Source organism: Canis lupus, chromosome 8, assembly GCF_003254725.2.
Source record: "Canis lupus dingo isolate Sandy chromosome 8, ASM325472v2, whole genome shotgun sequence".
NCBI classification, from domain to species: Eukaryota; Metazoa; Chordata; class Mammalia; order Carnivora; family Canidae; genus Canis; species Canis lupus.
This window is the reverse complement of record NC_064250.1, coordinates 47,557,631-47,580,686: the sequence shown is the minus strand read 5'-3', so window position 1 is coordinate 47,580,686 and position 23,056 is coordinate 47,557,631. Positions and strand designations below refer to the sequence as shown.

At 50.2% G+C, this 23,056-nt stretch overlaps 1 protein-coding gene across 2 annotated transcripts; it reads right to left on the bottom strand.

Annotated features, from left to right (window-relative positions):
- Nucleotides 1–12,562: 12,562 nt before the first annotated feature.
- LOC112657780 (uncharacterized) lies at nt 12,563–17,284 on the bottom strand. 2 transcript variants are annotated; one of them, XR_004817787.2, is made up of 2 exons: nt 14,231–17,284; nt 12,563–13,300 (listed from the first exon to the last, which is right to left on the bottom strand). XR_004817787.2 is itself a non-coding variant. In XM_025443924.2 (2 exons), exons 1-2 carry the CDS (start codon nt 16,706–16,708, stop codon nt 13,137–13,139), a joined length of 621 nt encoding a protein of 206 aa, XP_025299709.1. In that variant the 5' UTR covers nt 16,709–17,284; the 3' UTR covers nt 12,563–13,136. The 2 variants fall into 2 exon arrangements, 1 of the variants encoding a protein (XP_025299709.1); XM_025443924.2 differs by having other exon boundaries at nt 16,252–17,284.
- Nucleotides 17,285–23,056: the final 5,772 nt, after the last annotated feature.

Below are 23,056 nucleotides of genomic sequence, written 5' to 3'. Positions count from 1 at the left end.
CCTGCATGAGAGCTCTGCGGGGAGCATGATCCCCTTGGGCCCAAACGTCAAGTGAAGGTGATTCTACACACACACACACACACACACACACACACACAGACGCACACCTGCTATGAACCTCTGAGTCCCAGCATTCCACCAGTTCAGCTAATTCTTCTGTGACATTCTTGGGGCTAGGGACTGTTTCATTTACCTTGGCATTCCCCTCTCTACTGTCCCTAATATACAATAGGTTTTAAATCAATTTTGCTTGCTTGCTTGCTTTCTTAAAAGGAGTAGACTTTATTCCCTTGGTTCACAAATAAAGTTGGTCAAATTGCTTGCTTTAAATATTCCTTGAATTAAAGTCACCTTATGAGGCAAGATGAAGACAGAGTCGGTTGCTTTAAGCCAAGACTGGAACACCAGGCTGGGGGAGAGAGTCCATTCAAGATTTCCTGGTTAGTCAGCTGCAACCCCCCAAATAAATCGAAACCTCCTCACCCAGCCTGCCGCCAAGGTGTCTAGTACCTCTTGTGGTTGCCATGAGGCCAAACCGAGAGGTGAGAGGAGACCCCCTAGGGTATGGAAGCCCAATGCCTTGCTGTCAGGGCTGTTATGAGGTAGGCCTCCACTCCGATCTGATCCACATAAGAGCTGGAACTAGCCAGGGGATTTCTTAGCGCAGGAGGTGTCTGGGAGAGGAGTGCTGTTCACTCCAAGGGCTGCCTCCTTGTCCCATAAAAATACCATTCCCCCTGTGCTCCGATGTCGCTCAGCCCCTTTATGTGGCAAGAATCTCTGTTCTCACAAGAATTGCTGTTGGCATCTTTGTTCTGCATATGGAAGTTGACATAGCTTTTCTTGTTTTTTTTTTTTTTTAAGATTTTATTTATTTATTTGACAGGGAGAGAGAGCAAGAGTACAAGCAGGAGGAGGGGCAGAGGCAGAGGGAGAAGCAGACGCCCTGCTGAACGGGGAGCCCCATGAGGGGCTGGATCCCAGGACACTGGGATCATTACCTGAGCTGAAGGTAGATGCCTAACCGACTGAGTCACCCAGGCATCCTGTACCTTCCTTCCTTCTTCCTTCCTTCCTTCCTTCCTTCCTTCCTTCCTTCCTTCCTTCCTCCCTCCCTCCCTCCCTCCCTCCCTCCCTCCCTTCCTTCCTTCCTTCCTTCCTTTATTTCTTTCTTTCTTGAGTATAGTTGACACACATGGCATAGCCATTCTTCCTTGCAAGGTGCATACTCAAGGATGTACAATCTTTTTTTAAAGAGATTTTATTTATTTATTCATGAGAGATGCAGAGAGAGAGGCAGAGACACAGGCAGAGAGAAAGAAGCAGGCTCCATGCAGGGAACTTGATGTGGGACTCGATCCTGGCTTTCCAGGATCATGCCCTGGGCTGAAGGCAGGTGCCAAACCGCTGAGCCACCCAGGTGTCCCAAGGATATATAATCTTGAGGCATCCTTCACCTTGTATTCTATGGAGTTGGGTTCCATGTGGTCCCCTGGAGTTGTGCAGAGCAATGACTTTGCCTTTCAGGTAAGAATTTCTATCCCCATTTTATGAATATGGAAACTTAGATGCCCAGAGGTTAGGCAAGTGACCTAGCTAGTAAGGGGCAGAGGCCAGATTCAACCTCAAATGAGTCTGGTGTCCAAAGCTGTTCTATTTTGACTTCATCCTTTTCTTGGCCTTCTCTCCATGCCAGCCTATCCTGGAGGGATGAATGGGGATGTTATTAATGGTATCTTTCATGTTGCTTTCTTATCACGGGACATCCAGGATGAGCCAGATGCCAGCCAATGGGCAAGGTTGTAAGTGATGAAAAACAAGAGCGACGTGATGGAAACTCGGCTCTTGCCAGGAGATGAGGATGAAAAATCTCTTGACCAAACCCCATATCTGAAGTTGCCAATTCCCTGCCCCAAGTAACTACTCCAGGGAGGTAGTTACCATCTTGACCAAGGAGGTTGGAGATGGGGGCAGCCCTCAGGCCCTCTGAGAGACTCCTTTCCAGAGACTGCTGGTAGAGGGAGGACCCAGCATCAGCCTGAAGCCAATCTCAGCCTCAGACTGGAACTGCGGACAGACTCCTGGTGGGGGTATGGGCTGTCTCTGAATTTGGGGGTTGGAGGTGGGGGGAGTGAAATGTACCCTTTGGGAGACATTTAGCTAGGTCACACTGGATCCAAATCCTGGGTCTGCCACCTAACAGCTCTGTGGCTTTGAGCCAACCATTAAATTCTGTCTTAGCTTTGGTTGCTTTTTCTATAAAACAGCCTGGTACTGGATTTGGGAGCACTGCCTGACCCCCTGAGTTAGAACTATGGTCAAGGACATGGACTCTAGAGCCAGACTGCTCTATCACCTACTTAGTGATCTTGGGAAAGCGGGAAAGTTACCCAACCTCTTGCTGCCTTCTGTGCCTCAGTTTCCTCATCCATAAAATGGGGATAATGGTGGTACCTACCCCTTAGAATTGTCAGGAAGATTAGAAATGTGCATAAAGCTATACCATGAGTGTACGAATAAGGTTCTTGTGAGTGTTGGCTACTATTATCATCATGCAGGAGAATATTGTACTAGGGACTGGCAATATATAGGGACTGATCTGGTTCCAGCTTTCATGGATTTTGGGCCAATGACTGCAGGAGGTGATATTTTTAAAGCACTTAGCATGTACCTGACCCTGGACACTCAGTACTTCACGGCTCTTACTATTATTACTAATGGGTGCCAGACACCTTACCACTCTACGTCCACTCAACTTCTCTGACAGGCCAGGTGTTCTGTACCTTTCATGACAAATAAGACACTGAGGCTTAAAGAGAGAGATCTGGGTGAGGGAGGAAGCCACCTTCCTCCTTTGCCGCAATGCTGGTCATTTTTAGCACCAGCTGCAGCCAAGTCATGCTTCCCCTGCTAGTCGCCTCTCCAAGTCACTACCCCAGCCATCAGCAACAATTTTTGGAGGGCGGAGGGGGGAGGAATGCAAGGAAGGGAAAGGATGTGTGTTTGAATCAATAATCCCATTATGAATCTGTCACCCATGAACATGTTTCACTTTTTTAAAGGCTCTTGTGTATTTGGGGCTTACCCCTTGAGAGTAAGCCTTCTACTTTGTGGTGCTAGCCCTGTTCTCCTGAGGGGGTCCTCAGAGAGCCCCAGAGGCCCTCCTCTATCACCCTCCTGTCATCAGACAGTTGGACCAGGCATTCCACTTTCTTCGTTTAGTCAAGGGGCTGATGCCAGGAGAAAAAAAAACAAGAGACACCGATTCATATTTAACTTATGTATCATAACATGTACTAAGTTCTTGCTTTTTTGACATTGTCTCAATGCATCTACCTGAAACTACCTTCCCAACTACCCTGAAAAATGTGTGTCATTGCGCATTCTGAGTGAGGAAGGAACCCCAGTGAGGTTAGGTGACCTTTCCAGGAGCTTGCAGCCACCAAGGGCCAAGCAGAATCTAGATTCACTGCTTTCTTGTTTTCTTTCTCTCTTTCTTTCATGAAGTAAGCTCTAGGCCCAACATGGGGATCGAACTCATGTCCCTGAGATCAATAGTTGCATGCTCTACCCTCTGAGCCAACCAAGAACCCCTCTTGTTTTCTCAAATATAGAATCAGAGCTTCAAGCAGAGGAAGGGACCTTGAATATAGGGAGGCAAATGACACGCCAGGAATTCTTGAGCCACTATCCCACCTCACTGAGAATGGAGGAGAAGAAAAGAAGGGGTTGAGGAGGGCCACTGAAGGGAAGGCTGGCTAATCCCCAGAGCCCAAGGCTGCTAAGAGCATCTTGCCTCGCACACCAGGGCCCATATCCTTCCCCTAGTTCTCCAAGGAACAGTCCTCTTCGGACTCTTCTTGGAGGGCCTCGGGAGTGGGAAGGAAGGAATGCACTTTTGGCAGTGCTTTCCGGAAAACCTTGTGGAATGCCTTGTCTCTGTCAGCCCTCTCCCCCAGACCCCATGGAGCTCCACTGTGGATCTTATCCCAGCAGAACACCACCCACCAGGCTTCCGCTGCCCACACTTGCTGTGCCCTCCCTCCTTCTGCATGAACCCCTCCTTCCTTAGCCCCCAGGTGAAAAGAAAAACATTCCACTCCTGTCACCCCCTTCTTTTCCCCAGTGTTCCCCTATGGGCAGTGGGGAAACAATGGAGAAAAGCAAGCTCCAGAGGACTTGCTCTGTGATCAGCCTGCCGTATGTCCCTGGGCTGTGTGTCTTTCCCTTCAGTCTCAGATGGTAGGAATGACCACACCCCTGAGGCCCTGAGAGGGTGTTCTGTCTTATGCCACAGGACCTTTGCATGGCAACTTCATTGGCATCTTCAACAAGTAGTTACTGTGTCCCCACTCTGTGCCAGATACTGCAGGTGGGGACACTGTGGGGTCAAGGAAAGCAAAGCACCTGGGATGCCCGGGTGGCTCAGTGGTTGAGCATCTGCCTTCAGCTCAGGTCATGATCCTGGGGTCCTGGGATAGAGTCCTACATCAGGCTCCCCGTGGGCCAAAGGTGGTGCTAAACCGCTGAGCCACCAGGGCTGCCCAAAATATTTTTTTAATTAAAAATAAAATCTATCCCCCCAAAAAATAAAATAAAAATAAAAATAAAATCTTAAAAAATATATAATACACATTTATTACTGAACCAACCTACTAGTATAGAAGCCTAGAAACAGAAAAAAAAAATCATGTTCCCAATAAAACAAATCCAGTTGTTCAGGTAGTGATGATGTTTACAGAGTGATATGGATGAACAGGTGACCTCCATACAGCATAAATAAATATGTGTACCATCTTATGGGTGATTCTTTATATACCCAGCTTGATTCTCTTTAATATCTCTTCTTGGAATTGTACCTGACTTTATTACCAATCTTCATCTGAATCCACTGGGGAATGGGACAATTCTGCTTGTGTTTCTTAGCCAGGAATCACTTGAACCTGCGAATCTTGTGAGAAGCCATGGTGAGGAGCAGTCAACTGCACACACCACAGTGGGGGACAATAGGGGGGTAAATTCCCCTTTGAGTCAAATCAGACAGAGTTGTTTTTAACCTAGATCCTGAGGTATTATAAGATGTGAGTATAGGGGTACCTGGGTGGCTCAGATAAGCATCTGCCTTTGGTTCAGGTCATGATCTCAGGGTCCTGGGATTGAGGCCGAGTTGGGCTCCCTGCTCAGTGAGAAGTCGGTTTCTTCCTCTCCCTCTGCCTTTCCCCAACCCTTAAGCTCTCTCCTCAAAGAAATGAAATTATTTTTTTAGAAAGATTTTATTTATTTATTCATGAGAGATACAGAAAGAGAGGCAGAGACACAGGCAGGGGAAGAAGCAGGCTCCATGCAGGGAGCCCAATATGGGACTCGACCCTGGGAATCTGGGATCAGGCCCTGAGCCAAAGGCAGATGCTCAACCGCTGAGCCACCCAGGCGTCCCAGAAATAAAATTCTTTGTTGTTGTTGTTGTTGTTTTCAGAAATAAAATTCTTTAAAAAAAAGGATATGAGTATATAGTACCTAACTCTACTCCCCAGTGCCATTCAACCTGGGAACTAGTTTCCCTTAATAGTCTTATTTGGGCCAAATTTGAACTGTGATTAGTATGGGGTTACAATAAGAAAGGCTTTGGAGAGGGATCTGTTCATAAATTCTGAGTCTATGGTATGAATGAGGCTGATGGTTGCCCACTAAGTTTCTATTCTCTCCTTTTTCTTAGTATCAGAGCCCTAATTTTATTCAGAGTGGTGATGTCTGTAGATAAAAGACTACATTTCCCAACCTCCTTTGCAGCTAGGAGGGTCCCTTTGATAAAGTTCTAGCCAATGAGATGTGAGCAAAAATCTTAAGCCAGTTCACACACCCTTTTGCTCTTTCCACTTTTCCTTTAGCTTCCTGTCTAATGGCACTGATGGCTAGTGCCTCAACAGACTATTTGGTGACCTTGAGGATGGAAGCCAAGATTAGGAGAGTGGAGTGAAGAACCGGAGTCTGGGTGCCTGGAGACCCAGAACCACCATATCAGCCCCCAGCCCTGGACTACTCCAGTGAGCTGTGTGCTTTTTTGTTTTTGTTTTCACACAAGGAGAAATAAATTTCCATCTTCCATCAGTGTTTAAAACACTGGTTTCTGGACTGTCACTAGAGGACCTAAGAAATTCCTCACTGATACAAAGCATGAATATTTGAAATCAAATGTTTTCACCTGGGAAAATGTTGAAAAGCTTGCCGTCACAGCAGAGATCTATTTCCCCCCAAGTTTCAGCAGCTGGGAATCTCTTGGATCTGTCTCTTGTCTCCAACCTTATAGATCTTGATGCTCACTGATCCTATTCTTTCCCCTGCCATCTAGATGCCATCTAGTATTTTGAGTGGTGATCTGTAGAATAGATTTTGCAGTAGTTAACACTGATTTTGTCACAGGGAAGTCCCTTACTTTTTATTTTGGTGCTTTTCCTTGGTGCCCACATCCCCTGCCCAGTGAGAATTATGGACATGGTTCTAATCCTGCCTCTGGTACTTACTCATGTGCTGTGGAGTCTTTTTTGTATTTTAATTTTTATTTATTTATTCATGAAAGATACAGAGAGAGAGGCAGAGACAAGCAGAGGGAGAAGCAGGCTCCATGAAGGGAGCCTGATGTGGGACTTGATCCTGAGTTTCCAGGATCATGCCCTAGACCAAAGGCAGGCACTAAACTTCTGAGCCACCCAGGGATTCCTGGAGTCTTTTTTTTTTTTTTTTAAGATTTTATTTATTTATTTGAGAGAGAGAGAGAGAACAAGCAGGAAGAGCAGCAGGCAGAAGGAGAAGGGAACAGTCTCTGGGCTCTATTCCAGGCCCCTGGGATTATGTCCTAAACTGAAGGCAGAGATGCCTAACTGACTGAGCTACCCAGGTATCCCTGGAATGAGTTTTTTTGCTTCTCTGTGCCTCGGTTCCTTTACCTGTAAAATGGGAATGGTGATGCCTATCCTGGCTTTCTTAGAGAGTCCTTGAAGAAAAATTCACATGAAAATGTTTAGAAGATGGTGAAGGATCATAATGAAATCTGGTCATCTTTTTTTCTGGTAACAAATGATGGCTCAGAATATATCAACCATCTTGTTTCAAGCTTTCATTTTTTTCTACTTTATACTTGTCTGCAATTACAACTCATCTGCCCACCTGTCTCACTCTTCAGTCTTTTTTTTTTTAATTTTTTTTTAAATTTATTTATGATAGTTACAGAGAGAGAGAGAGGCAGAGACACAGGCAGAGGGAGAAGCAGGCTCCATGCACCGGGAGCCCGATGTGGGATTCGATCCCGGGTCTCCAGGATCGCGCCCTGGGCCAAAGGCAGGCGCCAAACCGCTGCGCCACCCAGGGATCCCACTCTTCAGTCTTTTAAGACCCACCCTAGATTTATATCTGTTGGCTTGGTATTTGACTATATATAATTCATATATAGATAGCATTTATTTATTGAGATTTATAACTACCTCTGGCAATCCCCATTAACATTTATTGAGTGCTTACTATGTGCCAGGCATTTTGCTCAGCCCTGTGCATGAATTATCTTATTCAATACTCTCAAAAAACCTGAGTGTTCTGTTATCTTCTTTCTATAGATGAGGAAATGGAGTCACAGTATGGTTATGGTCAAGCAGCTAGTGAATTGTGTAGTCAGTATTTGAATCCAAATTAGGCTTTGTGGCAACAAGATTGTGTCACTTCAACTACTCAAAGGAAGTAGATGCCAAGGCAGAGTTAGGAATGCAAGTGATCTATTGGGGTGGTGGGTAACACCCGTGAAAGGTAAAGGGAGAGGAAGCAGGATGAGACCAGAAGAGCCTCAGACCACAATGCAGATCTCACAGTCTCAGCCAATCTAGGAGGGAGCTCTGGAGCACATTGCCCAATAAATGATCCTTGAGTTGGGCAGAAATAGCCAGGCCCTAGTCTTCCCACCCTTCCCACCCTAGTCTTCCCATGAGACTCACGCAAACACTGTAGCAGGTGATTATAGCTAACAATAATGTACTGTGTACTTGAATGTCACTAAGAGAGATTTTAAGGGTACTCACCACAAGAAAGAAATGGGAGCTATGTGATGGGATGGAGGTGGTAGCTAATGCTATGGTGATAATCATTTTGCAATTTATAAGTGTATCAAATCAATATGTTGTATACATTAAACTTACAAAATGTTATGTGTCACGTATGTGTCAGTAAAGCAGAGGGGGTGGGGGAAGGAGAGAAACTGTGTGGATCTCTAAGAGGCTGCAGCTGGAGGCTGTTCACTAACCTCACTCTTACACCTGAACAGCTAGCCTTTCTGGAAGGGATATCTAAGCAGTGCAACTCCATAGTTTCTGCAAATATGGTGTAACAGACAACATCTGCATCTCAGGGAGTCTTTTTCTTGCTCAGGGTCCTGGGGTCCAGGGCCCAGCTAGGCTTAGTTCTGAACTGCAGGTTGGTGTCAGGTCTGCTTCATACATCTCATTCTAGACCGGTGGCTACCAAGGCATGCTCTTTTCCTTGCTGAGGTCAGGATGAGTAGAGACAGCCAGACCACACAAGCTCATTTCAAGTCTTTGTTTGGGTCATATCTGCTTATATCCCATTGGCCAAAGCTAGCCACATGACCAAGACCAAAGGCAATGGACTGGGCAATAAACTCCCCCACAAGGGAAGTTATGCCAAGAGTGGAGAGGAAGGGGAGAATTATGAACAAACGCATACACTATATGGCTAGCCATCTGGCACTGAAGACTACACCTTGGCCATTTGTCATAAGTGACTAGTATAGCACCTGATACAAACTATCATGGTGGAGTGGCTAAAAGCACAGTTCCAGAGTCAGATGGCCAGGGTCAGACTCTACTCTGCCTCCAACACTATAAGCCATGCCATCTCAGGTTTACTTGACCTCTGGAAGCCTTGATTCCCTCTTTTGTAAATAGGGAAATTAAAGAATTCGTGTTTGGATTTGCGGGGGGGTGGGGTGTTGAGGTTTAAATAAAACAATGTATGTAAACCACTTGCTGTGATGCCTGGTACAATGGTAGGCTCCCACAAGTGTTATATTTATTTCTAACAACAGCCCTGTATAATGGTGCCTTACTGTTCTCTAACTCAGAACTGCATGTTGGTCTAGGAACACACCTCCTTCCCCGTGTCCTGAGACAGCTTGCAGCAATGGACTTCCTGGCTCCTTCACCTGCGACATCTCCTCTCAATGCTTTCCCAACAAAACTCAGATTTAGGACACCTCTCTGGGAAAAGCCCATCCCATCCAACACCTCCTTATATTTCTCTTTAGTCATCTTGTGGGGAGGGATGTTCTTCTCTGCACGGCCAGGAATACCCTCCAGCCCATCCCGTTTCCTCTTGCTTAGAATCACCACTTGGCCCAGCCAAGGGTTAAGGTGGGGGGAGATGTTGAAGGAAGTGGGAAGAGAGACCCCTTAACAGCACTCCCAGGAGGGAGGAGAGACTGTGGTGGGCACAGTGGGGAGGAGGCCAACTGAGCATGGAAAGCCAGCCAGGGAAGGTTTAGCCTGCAATCCAATTCCACTTAATATCCCATAATAAAATGCTGTCAACATGAGTTTCCTGTTCAAGTGGATTTGTTAAGAAGGCTGGGGGAGGTCAGAGGTGTATTCTGGCTCTCCTGGGGTTGGAGGAGAGACCAGTGGGGTGGGGGTGGGGGTGCCTCAGGCATGAGGGCCCCCTTCTCACCTGTGCCTGTCGCAGTCCAAACAGGCTCTCAGGAAGGAGTTTGTCACATTTGTCTGTCTTCGTCAACCCATGATGACTCACAGAGGGGCCCTTCACCCCCCTGGAAGGAGGCTCTGTCTCCTTTGATAAGCATCCAGCCACTGAGGCAAAGTGCGATTTTAATGTAGGGGATTCAAATCTGGGCCAGAGTATAGGGGTAGTGTGCGGAGGTGGAGGAGGGTATGTATCAGAGCCCCTGAAATCCCACTATGAAGGGGGAGCCACAAGGTCAACATTAGGGCAATCTTAGGGGACACAGGGTTGATTAATGAGAAGCCTTGTGGGGTGGCCTCAGCCCTCTTGAATGAGAACTTGGGGCTGACCTCACCTAGTTACTCAGAATGGCTATTGTCTGCCCATCTCTGCCTCCCTGGCTCATCCACTGCTAAGTTTTCCTTTTTGGCAGAGGGATTGGGGGCAAGGGCCTGATTTCCTCAGGGTCCTGAAGTGGCTGCCTAGGGAGCCTTGACAGGGAGCTTGATCACAGCTGACTATTGAGTGATACTGTGGATCTGGCACAGATCTGGGGACTGTCCTGATGTCATCTTGTGGAATCCAGGCAGCAGCAAAGAGTTAAGGCTGGGGAGAGGGACTGTGGGAGGGTAGGAGGCTAGTATTAGGAAGTAAACAGAGGCCCAGAGAGTTTAAGAATCGAAACCAAGAGGCAACTGGGTGGCTCAGTGATTGAGCCTCTGCCTTTGGCTCAGGGCATGATCCTGGGGTCCCAGGACTGAGTCCTGCATGGGCCTCCCCATGGGGAGCCTGCTTCTCCTTCTGCCTCTGTCTCGGCCTCTTTTTCTGTATCTCTCATGAATAAATAAATAAAATCTTAAAAAAAAAAAAGAAATGAAACCAAGATGTCCTGTAGTGAGAGAGCCCTGGGACAGGAGCCCACACAGGAGGTATGATGGGCTCAGTCACGGGCTTCAGGAACTCAGCTTGGGTTTGGAGGGAGAAACTGGGGAGGCTGCAGGAAGGTGTGAGGCACAAGTTGAGGGGATGAGGTCAGACCATGGTTCCTCTTCTTGGGCCTGCAGGCGGGTGACAAGCTAGGCCCATAAGACCAGGAGGTGGGGGCTGAGAAGAGTAGGGCTGGGCTTCCAGCGCTTTTGTGAGCCCTTTTAATTCGTGTAAATGAGGGTTTTTAATTTGTTATTCTGGGTTTTATTTCTATTACCATCTCATTTGCCTCTAAACCCTATTTCACCCCAGCCTAGACCGAATTCCATTTGATGCATTAGGACTAATTCTCCTCCCAAAGGGTTAGATGTTTTCTCCCCACACAAAAGTCGCTTATTTTGGATAAAGAGACGATTAGATTTATCTTTAATATTTTAATGGCAGCTGGGATTAGTGGGCAAACAGCCCCAACTGGGGTTGTTCACTGAGGATTAGGTTCTGATAAACTCTCAGATGGGGAGCCCCCCCACCCACTCTACTTTCTGTTTTCCACAAAGTGCTTTTTATTATTTTGCGTTGAAAAAAAAATTCCCTTGTCTTTTGGAGCATCATAAATTCCATTTGCTGTTTTCTATTAAATCAAGTTGATTAAATTCGTTGTGACTCTTTGCACATAGATCTTTTTAATTTTAACGTCTCCAGCATAAAATCCTTAATGGTGCAATTTGAAATGGCTGCAATATACAGTACAGGCCTTGATAAAACAGATGGAAATGAGGTTCTGTCAGGGAGGGGGTCCTGTCGGGAGGGGTAGGGGCAGGGGCAGGCCCAGAGCTCCAGGAAAAGGCAGGCAATGACTCCCTGCGAGGTCCAGAGAAGACCTGGTTCCAATCCCTGTTCTGAGCCGTCACCATGGCCCATGTCTCTGGAGTGCTTACTATGTTGGGTAGTAGCCTTGGTGGATGTTTGGTGGAGTGCTCACCATGTGCCTGGCACTATGTGTCCATTGTCAATAATTTTTATGAGGAGGCTCACAGAGGCCTCGTGCTCAAGGTCACACAGCATGTCGGTGGCAGTGGTTGAGGCCAGGTTATTGTTGGCTGGTGGGGTCTCTTATCTCCTGTAGTCCTGGCTCACAGGTGCTTGGAAGGATTAGATGAGGTCCAAGTGGTATGGGGCTGGGCTCTCCTGGGGACATGGGGGCTTTGGGGGTGAGGCTGGCCCATCTGGTTGCCCAGAGGCCCTGCCATCCCTGGGAAGAGCTGATTTTTGAGACCCTGGGAAGCTTCCTTAACTCCAGGGTCAGTGAGCAGCTTGAGGGACCTGGGGTCCCCCTCCCACCACCTCTCCAGACCTCAGACCTCCCGCCTCAGGCTTTTCTCCCTGTCCCTCCAGCTCTAATCCTGACCTCATCAAGTCCTGGGAAGGGTTGATCCACAGAAGCAAATCCCTCATTCGGAGGGACAAAATCAGCTTAATTTGCAGCAACTTGAAGCAGGTCTTTGCCAGGATTTGAATATCAAATTATCCCACAGCCCAGGCTGGCCTGGAAGGCCTCCTGCCGCATGCTCTGGGCTCCTCTGGTGATTGTTCTGTGAGTGAGGCTGGACCGGGCTATGTGTGCATGGAGTGGGGGCACCAGGGGACCTCCGGGGGTGCTGAAGAAGACAAGAGCACTGCAGCTCTCAGGCCTGGGGGATGGGAGGGGGGTGAGAAACCCCCTATTCATGAGAGTTACCTGGGCTGGCAGGGGTGGCAGTAGGTCTTGTCAAATATACAGATTCCCAAGCCCCTCCCCAAACATAAGGAGTCAAGGTTTTTTAGTAGGAATGCTTGAAAAATTCTGGAGCTGCTCAGTTAGCCAATCAGCAAATACCTCTTTATTTTTTTTTTCAAAGATTTATTTATTCATGAGAGGCACAGAATGAGAGATAGAGAGACAGACAGACAGACAGACAGAGGGAGAAGCAGGCTCCATGCAGGCAACCTGATGTGGGACTCCATCCTGAGTCTCCAGGATCACACCCCGGGCCGAATGAAGGCAGGCGCTAAACTGCTGAGCCACCCAGGGATCCCCAGCTAATACTTCTTTAGTGCACACACACTTGGTACCTCCTCATGTTTTGAGTTTCCTCAGCCTCCTCTGGGATCCACTCCATCCATCCCAGCCCGGGGCAGGGCAGACCTCGTTCCCTTGGCCCGAGGCTCCGCGATGGCCCCTGAGGCCTGAGTCAGCTGCTGCCCGAGGGCTCCTCAGCCCTCCCTCCCGGGCAGCGGGCCGGTTCCTTCCTTCCTAGCAGACGGCCTCTGATGTTGGCCACATGGACACAGTGCCCGGATGCAAGCCGTGGAGGTCAGACCCCCCTTACGGGCATGTCACCCCCCCGGAAGCTGTGAGCTTCTTCAGGAAGAGTGGGGACCCAGGGTCTGGCCCCAAGCCTCCGTCAATGTTGGGTGAGACATATGGGTCCTTCCTACACACCGTGTGCCCCTTTGGCACCTCTGGTGTGAGATAGCAGCAGTGTGCCCGTGGGCCCGTCTATCCATCCACGACTGGCGACACGTGGGCCCGTCTGTCCATCCACGACTGGCGACACAGAGCTGAAAAGTCCTGTCCTTGTTCTCACAGAACCCACAGCTGGGGAGAAAACAACAGGTGTGACATGCTCTATTAATACCCACAGGTGCTTCTAAGGCACTCACTATGTGCTAAGCACAGTTCTAATGGCTCTTCCTCTCTCCGCACATTTTATCCTCATAAAAACCCTATAAAGTAGGAAATATCATTAAATGCATCCACTGGGACGCCTGGGTTGCTCAGTGGTTGAGCGTCTGCCTTTGGCTCAGGGCCTGATCCTGGAGTCCTGGGTTTGAGTTCCACATCGGGCTCTCTGCAGGGAGCCTGCTTCTCCCTCTGCCTGTGTCTCTGCCTCTCTCTGTGTATAAATAAATAAAAAATATTTTTTAAAAAATAAATGCATCCACTTTACAGAGGAGGGAACTGAGGCACAGAGAGAGTAGTCACATGCTCAAGGTCACACAGTTGTTAAGTGGTGGACCTGGGATTCATACCCAGCCAGTCTGACTCTGAGCCTGTCTTCTTTTTTTTTTTATTAATTAATTTGTAAATATTTTATTTAGTTATTCATGAGAGAGAGGCAGAGACACAGGCAGAGGGAGGAGAAGCAGGCTCCATGCAAGGAGCTTGATGTGGAACTCGATCCTGGGAATCCGGGATCCGGCCCTGAGCCAAAGGCAGCCGCTCAACCACTGAGCCACCCAGGCGTCCCTGAGCCTGTCCTCTAAACCACTCTGCTCTACGTCCACTCATCTTTATCTGTAACTACTTGTCTATGTATGGAACTTCTCCATAAGTGACTTGCCTTCATTTTATTATTCATTTTTTAAAAAAGATTTTATTTATTTATTCATGCCTTCTTTTTAAAGGCATAATCATAGAGTGCTTTGGGAGCATAGAAAGGAGCACTAAACCTACACGAGGGCAACCACAGAAGGCTTCTTGGAGGAGGCATCTTATTCAATGTGTAGTCGAGCAACTATTGTGTACCTGGCACTGATGATGAAGAGATGAAAAAGTCATGGTCTCTGTTCTCCAGGAGCTCACAAGCTGGGAGACAAATGCCTGTAAGTGGATGTGCTAACTGTACTGAGAAAGCACAGGGCATTATGGAAGCACTGGGGAGACCCCAAAGCTGGGGAGATCAGGGAAGGCTTCCTGGAGGAGATGAATGTGAGCTGAGAATGAAAGGATGAATGGGAATCTCAGAGAAATGTCCCCACCAGTAGATCTAGTCTTTCAGCTGAAGTTAAGGGGGCCAGAGTCTCTGCTGGGCACTCACCCCTCTTTCTCCTGGCCAGATTCTCCTCCACGGAGCCTTCCTGGTGCAGCCAACCCCGGTCTCTCCTCTGACTGCCTACCCCAGGAAGGCAGACCCCCCTCCTGGGGAGGTCTACATCCTTGACTCTTGTGTGTTCCTGGGAGGTGAGGCCTGAACATCAGACTCCTGAATGCCCAGGTATTATGCCTAGCAGGGGTCAGGCAGGAGCTGTCACTGTGGCTTTGGGAAAGCCCAGTGGTTTGATTTGAGGGCACCTAGGATTTATTTATTAAAATATTTATTTATTAATGAGAGACACACAGAGAGAGAGAGAGAGAGAGAGAGAGCAGCAGAGACACAGGCAGTGGGAGAAGTAGGCTCCACGCAGGGAGCCCGATGTGGGACTCAATCCCGGGTCTCCAGGATCAGGCCCTGGGCTGAAGTCAGCGCTAAACTGCTGAGCCACCCGGGCTGCCCAGCACCTAGGATTTAGAGCAAGAAGGGAGCCCATAAACCATCCAAGCCCACTTAGAAGGAAGGAGTGAGGCCTGGGGAAGTAACAGGAGCTGCCTAGGCCCCACAGCTGAGATGGTCCTCAAACTCAGGTTCCCAGCACCCTGACCTCCTCTCTGGGGTGGTCTGGCCCCCTGGGCTCTCTTCTAACCCGTGCCCCTCCTCATGCCTGCCTAGCCTGATGGTGGCCAGAGTTGTCTTCCCTGAATAACGATGGTATTGGCTCAGATTAAGGGCAACTAGCTGGCTCTTGGCTTTTCCTTTTTATATAACAACTAATCTCCTTCTAATCAGCCATTATTAAATTATATTCCGTTTTTAATTCATTCACAGATCACCGTTGGGACAGCTGGATGGATAATTGGGGAGAGATAATTTATGTAAATGAGGAACAGCAGAAGGTAGGAGAGAGGGAGGCTGAGGGCCAAAGGGGGCCCCTCCTGAACCAAAGCTGGGGAGGGGACAGTGAGCTGGCCCTGCCTGGAAATGGGTGAGTGGGGTGCCAAGGAAATTGGGGCTTGTCATGGGACCTCATGACAGGTTAGATTGTCGTAACTGGTTAGATTGCCCATCAGCATCACTTTGAATGCTTCTGACAAGTGGGGAGCCCACTACTTTTTGGGGGGCAATTCTCAGATCCACCAGCCCTCCTCATTAGAAGTGGATCCTGAGAAGCAGTAAAACATCCTGGAGAATTCCAGAGTCAGAGCTTTGTTTGATAACAGCTCCACCACTGTGTAGCTGTATCTCTCTTTTTTTAAAAAAATATTTTATTTATTTATTTAATCTATCTATCTATTTATTTATTTATTTATGACAGAGAGGGAGAGAATCTGAAGCAGACTCATTGAGCGAAGTGTAGAGCCTGGGGCTTTATCTCACAACCACGAAACCATGACCTGAGCCAAAATGAAGAGTCCACTGCTTGACCAACTGTGCCACCCAGGTACCCTGTGTAGCCATCTTCTTCATCCTAGTTTCCAGTCTGTTTCAAGGGGATATTGAGGCTTCAGAACCTCTGAGTTCTTATGGTTGGTTCCCCATGGAACATGGAAAGTAGCAGAGGAAAAGCCGGGTACCTGGCAGACCTAGTGGCTCCTATCACCAGTGTGAGGACACTGTAAGTCCAATGCGCCTCCCACTAACATTTGCCCTGGGGCCATGAGGCTTCCTTCTGGAAACACAGAGTAAATCTACTTCCTTTGCATATCTGACCTGTCCGTCCAATAATAATTACATTGGCCACTGGCAACCTCCATGTGTTCCCCTGGTGCCAGGTGCTGCTCTCGACACTTGCTAGATAGCATCTCATTGTAGCAGCAGAACAACCACACACGAAGTGGGTGCCATTGTCTCCACTTTACAGATGTAAATACTGAGGACATAATCCCTCTTCTGACAATTCCTGCAACAGAAACTAAAACAGAAGCCTGCTTAGAAAGGGACAGGAGGCTCATAAAACCTGGAGTCCAGCTGGAGGCTATTTTGGGAAGGTGCCTTGGGGATTGGCCCACAGGGCTGGTGGCAAAAGGAGAGGCAGGTCCAGAAGGTTGGGCCTTCAGCCCTCCTGGCTGTCCCTCTGGGGCCCCATGAATCAGGTGTGGGTGGATGCAGGGGGTCTGATGGGACCTGAGGGGGTGAGGTCTGCATGTATCTGGGGCTGGCTGGGGCCAGTGGGTAGGGCCTTGGACCATTCCCAGAGGGAGGCAGGGGATTAAGGAGGGCTAGGGAGGGTGGTCCCAGAGGGTCCGGCAGAGTAATGGGATTAGACTTCAGGCAATGAGTGAAAGTTATTAGCGTGTGGGGCCTCTGCAGCTGTCACCCATCCCCAGGAGAGAGTCACTAGCAGTGCCCCCACCCCCACCTCGAGGCAGGCTGGCACCTCTGCCCCCCCCCAAGGCTTTCCCGCTGTGATCATCTGTCAAAGGGCTGGCCTCCCAGCCTTAGCCTCCTGCCTACCCCTGACAGACCCGGCCACCCACACGCAGTATACCCTAGCACTGCCCTGTGCCTCGGTTTCCCTATTTGGAGAGGAGGCTACAGTGAGGATGCTGGAGATCCCGAGAGAGACCCCGGGATGCGTGGAGGTCCCCACCGGGCGCCCTGGGTTTCTGGTCCTGCCCTGCCTTAGCTGTGCCACCCCCGACGCGTCAGATGGCCTCTCTGTGTCCTAATGTAGAACACGGGGGCAGCCGCGCGGCAGGGTTTTCACAGGGGAGGGTTGGGCCAGGGGCGCAGCGCGGGCCCCTCGGAGTGCTGGGGCCTGAGGCCTGACGACAGGAGGGGGCCCAGGGTGGCGGAGCCCGAGGCGGGGGAGGGCCGGCGGCTCCCGGCTCCGGCCCCTGGCTCTCGACCCCCGGCCCCCGGCCCCCGGCTCCCGGCTCCGGCCCCGGATCCCGGCTCCTGCCCCCGGCCCCCGGCTCCGGCCCCGGCCCCCGGCTCCGGCCCCGGCTCCCGGCTCCCGGCCCCCAGCTCCCGGCTCCGGCCCTCGGCTCCTGGCTCCGGCCCCCGGCTCCCGGCTCCGGCTCCCGGCTCCGGCCCCCAGCTCCCGGCTCCCGGCTCCCGGCCCCCGGCCCCCGGCCCCCGGCTCCCGCCCCCGGCCCCCGGCTCTCGGCTCCGGCTCCGGCTCCCGGCCCCCAGCTCCCGGCTCCCGGCCCCCGGCTCCCGCCCCCGGCCCCCGACCCCCAGCTCCCGGCTCCGGCCCCCGGCTCCGGCCCCCGGCTCCCGGCTCCCGGCCCCCGGCCCCCGGCCCCCGGCCCCCGATCCCCGGCTCCCGGCTCCGGCCCCCGACCCCCGGCTCCGGCCCCCGAACCCCGGCTCCGGCCCCCCATCCCCGGCCCCCGGCTCCGGCCCCCGACCCCCGGCTCCGACCTCCGACCCCCGGCTCCGGCCCCCGAACCCCGGCCCCCGGCTCCGGCCCCCGACCCCCGGCTCCGGCCCCCAGCCCCCGGCCCCCGGCCCCCGGCTCCGGCCCCCGAACCCCGGCCCCCGACCCCCGGCTCCGGCCCCCAGCCCCCGGCCCCCGGCCTCCGGCTCCGGCCCCCGAACCCCGGCCCCCGACCCCCGGCTCCGGCCCCCGACCCCCGGCTCCGGCCCCCGACCCCCGGCTCCGGCCCCCGGCCCCCGGCCCCCGGCTCCCTCTAGCGGCGAAGGCGCGGAAGCCCCTCCGGGCCGGGCGGGCGGCGACGCAGGGCCGCGGGGGTTCCCGGGGTCGCGTTCCTCCAGGCCTCCGAGGCGGCGCCGAGGGTCCTAAGCCGCGCCGGCTCCCGTCGTGAGAGCGGCCTGCCCTTAGCTTGCCTGCCCTTAGCTTGCCTGCCGCTCTGCTCGGACGATGTCTTACCGCGGCTCACCCAGCCCCAAGCCCGGGGCGCGGGAGCATCTGCCCAGGCTGGCGGCGCGGGGCGTCGGGCTGCCCAGGAGCCCCGGGGACCCGCCGTGACCAGGCACGACTCAGTCCCTTGTGCAGCCTCGCTTGCCTCGCGGTAAACGGACGGTGGTGAGACCAGGTGGTTCCACCTTTCCGACTCGAATCACCTTTAAAAAAAAAATTTATTTATTCATGAGAGACACACAGAGAGGCAGAGACAGAGGGAGAGGGAGAAGCAGGCTCCACGCAGGGAGCCCGACGCGGGACTCGATCCAGGGTCTCCAGGCTGACGCCCTGGGCCAAAGGCAGCGCTAAACCGCTGAGCCACCCAAGGCGTCCTTCAAACCACCTTTTAAAACGTAAAACAAAAACAAAAACAAAAAAAACGTAAAACAATTCAGAGTCCCTCAGGGTAGAACAGTACTTACTGTCAGACTAGGGAACCTACCCAGTGACCCGACACTCTTAGGCATTCCGTAATGCTTGTACATGAAACGATACTTTATTAATCTCAACAACTCTATGGATTTTATTGTCTTTACTTATTGATAAGATTTTTAAATTTTATTTATTTGAGAGAAAGAGTGGAGCTAGAGAGAGAGAGAGAGAGAGAGAATGAGCAGGGGGAGTGGCAAAGGGAGAGGGAGAAGCAGACTCCCTGCTGAGTAGGGAGCCTGATGCCGGGCTCTATCCCAGGACCTGGGATCTTGACCCAAGCTGAAGGCATAGACGCTTAACCAACTGAACCACCCAGGCGCCCCAGCTCTATAGGTTTTAAAAGTATTTTTAAATAAGCACTATTTTTTTTAGGAGCAGCTTGTAACCATGCAGGAAAATTGTGAGACTGTAGAGTTCTCAACATACCCCACACCCAAATGCCCCTGTTACCAGCATCTGACATTAATATTTTAGTTAATGGACTAAGATTAATACATTGCTAACTAAAGTTTTTGTTTTATTCATTTTTTCTTAGTATTTACTTAAAGTCCTTTCTTCTGGGGCAGCCCAGGTGGCTCAGCGGTTTAGCACCAACTTCAGCCCAGGGCATGATCCTGGAGACCCGGGATCGAATCCCACACTGGGCTCCCTGCAGGGAGCCTGCTTCTCCCTCTGCCTGTGTCTCTACCTCTCTCTGTGTGTGTCTCTCATGAATAAATAAATAAAATCTTTTTAAAAAGTCCTTTCTTCTGGTCCAGTATTTTACATGGGATACCACATGTAGTAGTCATGACTCCTTTGGCTCCTGTTGGCTGTGATGAGTTAATGTAACTTTAAAAGGGGGGAAAAAAGGTATATTCCTATAATAGAGTATTGTGGGGCTGTTATCACATTCTGATCTGGAATGATCTCCAAGACAATAGTAGTATGATAAGGAACATACAGGATGGTGTATTTTACTTCTACTTATTTTTTAGAGAGAGAGAGAGAGTGGGGGATGGAAGGGGCAGAGGGAGAGGGAGAGAGAATTTTAGGCAGGCTCCACACTCAGCGTGGAGCCCAACACAGGGCTCGATCTCATGACCCTGAGATCATGACCTGAGCTGAAATCCAGAGTTCCGCACCCAGTTGATTGAGCCACCTAGGCACTCCATGTATACATATAACTATTTTTAAGCCTCTGGAAAGGTATCTGAAAAACTGGTTACTGGTTGACTGTGGAAAAGGGAATCAGATGACTGGAGAGAATGAGAGTGTAAAGGAAGCTGACATTTTATTTTACACTCTTCGTATTAGTTCATTCTTAAAAACTATGCATGTGGGGCAGCCTGGGTGGCTCAGTGGTTTAGCGATGCCTTCAGCCCAGGGCATGATCCTGGAGACCCAGGATCAAGTGCCAAGTTGGGCTCCCTGCATAGAGCCTGCTTCTCCCGCTGCCTGTCTCTGCCTCTCTCTCTCTGTTTCTCATGAATGAATAAATAAATAAAATCTTAAAACAAACAAACAAACAAAAAACTATGCATGTAAGGCACCTGGCTGGCTCAGTTGGTGGAGCTTATGACTCTTGGTCTTGAGGTTTTGAGTTCAAACCCCATGTTGGGTGTGGAGATTACTTAAAAGTAAAATATTTAAAATATTTTAAAAAACTGTATGCATTATCTATCTTGATAAACATACATATTAAACATAACAGTATATATAGGTATAGTATATTCATTGAATCTCTCACTGGGCTCTGTACCGTTTGTATCATAAAATCCAGCCCCCAACTCTGTGAGGGTGTTCCTGGCGTTGGGTGCTCATATGGCTCTAGCAGAACCACTGGCCTGGCTGGTCTGTAAAATGTCTTTCCACCCATGGACTGGGACTCCTTTGGCTGTTCCAGGCCTGTGTGTGCCCGGGTACTTTGGGGTAGAGGAGTCTGGGTGAGGTCCAGGTACAGATACCTAGACTTACTTAAGTAAGAAAGGACCATAAGGATGTGGGGGCCTTGTGGGCTCTGGGATAGGATGGCCCTAGAAAGATAGGGCTGCAGCTTCTTCTCTCAGGTGTTGCTGCCTCCTGGTCCCACAGCCAGGGTGCCTAATCACCTCCTTCCCATGGCCCTGTCTCTCCTCCATTCAAGCCCAGATGGAACTCGGTCTCAACTCCAAAATAAATATGTCTGGGCTTAACAGAAGCTCCTGCATCCCTGTACTTGTCAGTATGTGACAGAGAAACAAATGACATCCCTTAAATATTTCACATGGAGGGCTCATGGCCTTACTGTGTGCTCAACATTAATTTAGGGATGCCTGGGTGGCTCAGAGGTTGAGCATCTGCCTTCGGCTCAGGGTGTGATCCTGGTTCGGGAATGGAGTTTCTTATCAGGCTTCGTGTGAGGAGCCTGCTTCTCCATCTATGTCTCTGCCTCTCTGTGTCTCTCATGAATAAACAAACAAACAAACAAACAAATCAATAAATAAAATCTTAAAAAAAAAACCCCACTAGTGTAGGTGCTGTGGGGTACAAAAGAGGATGCAGGCCTTTCTTCTGAGAGGATTTCTTCTTCTTCTTCTTCTTCTTCTTCTTCTTCTTCTTCTTCTTCTTCTTCTTCTTCTTTTTTAAGATTTTATTTTTATTTATTCATGAGAGATAGAGAGAGAGGCAGAGACATAGGCAGAGGGAGAAGCAGGCTCCACACGGGGAGCCCAATGCGGGACTTGATCCATGGACCCCAGGATCATGCCCTGAGCTGAAGGCAGTTGCTCAACCACTGAGCCACCAAGGCATCCCTCTCCTGGGAGGATTTCAAGGATTTTAGGAAGGTCCCACTTTTCCAGATCCCTCCCTCTCCTTCTGGAGATCCACTCAAAGGTTTCATTTACTTAAATTATGGACCCGATCCCTGTGGAATTCAGCTCCCCTAGAAGAAGTCAGAGTTTAGGCACGTCTTCCAAAGGTTCCCCAAATCCCTACTAGAAAGACCCTTTTGGAAGTCCTCTGAGATCCTGCTCTTGCTCCCTGGGCAGGGAGGACTTACTGAGGTTCCATTAGCGTCCTCAGGAAATATTCTCTATTTTCTGAACTCTTCGTGTTCTTTGCATGCCTATGGGCCTTCCCATTTGCTGGTTCCTCTATCTAGAATGCATTGCCTCTTTCAAGGCTCAACTCAAGCTTCTCTTTCCAGGGGAGGCCTCACCTGCCAGGCCCAGGTGGAGGTAGCATCCACCTGGTCACTCCCCCTCCATTCCCATCCCCACTCCTGGGCACAGACCTGATTTTTCAAGGTGGACAGGATTCAGAAGGATTGGCACCCACGTCTGGCTTTGCCACTCTTGCCAGCATACAATAGGTACCTAATAAATCCTAGCTCTCTTCTGTTCCTCACATCTACAGAGTGTGCATTAATAATTTGTGTTTACCCAATTGTCTTCCCTTTACACAGCAAACTTTAATTAGTAGGTGTAATAAATGTTTGCTAAATGACTGAGTGACTTAACCAGGGAGGAGAAGATGTTGCCAAGCTCAGAAGCAAGGCTGAACACCTCTGCTGCCCCAGGAAGCAGGGAGAGGGAGTCCCATGCCAGGGTCAAGATAGGAGGTACAAATGAGAAATTTGGTGGGTTGATTTCAGGGGATGATTAGAATGGAATGAGGGGACAGAATTGGATGAGTGTGGTGGCATTTGACCATCAGTGGGGGCACATATATATCCAGCTGACCCCTAGCCTTGTCCCACCCTGTGTTAAGCAGAGTGGGCACTCTGTTCAGCCTTAGGACTATGGTCAGGGGCATGAACTGGGTGCCTGGAGATGCCCTCTTCTCTGCGTTCTGCAGCCCCAAGACCCAAGTAGGGAGGTACCCTCATTTGCTCTCTTCTTCACGGTCACCAGTTAGGCACCTGTGGTTACCTCATCTGGTGAGTTCCATATGGCCCCCAGGGCTCCTCGTATGTACCCTCAAAGGTGCTGGGACGTGAAGAGGGGTAGGGAGCAGGTTAAAGCCAGAACATCCCAGCTTCCAGCACCCAACATATCATAGGCAGCCCATTGACATTTTTCATGGGTACCCTGCAGACTCTGGGGACATATCACACAGTTCGAATGCTTCTCTTATGATACATCCTATCTCCTTTAGTCACTGCTAAAATCCATTGAACACGTACCACGTGGCCGATGTTTCACGAACATCATCTCATTTAATCCTCACAAAGATCCAAGGTCTCTTAAAAAATTATTCTCATTTTTTTCAGAGA

Coding starts and splice junctions, on each gene's coding strand:
- LOC112657780 (XM_025443924.2), bottom strand. CDS start 16,708: ATGGTCCAAGGCCCTACCCACTGGCCCCAGCCAGCCCCAGATACATGC. Junction 13,301..16,251: donor GGAGGTTGCCAGTGGCCAAT/GTAATTATTATT, acceptor TTTTCTCCCCAG/CTGTGGGTTCTGTGAGAACA.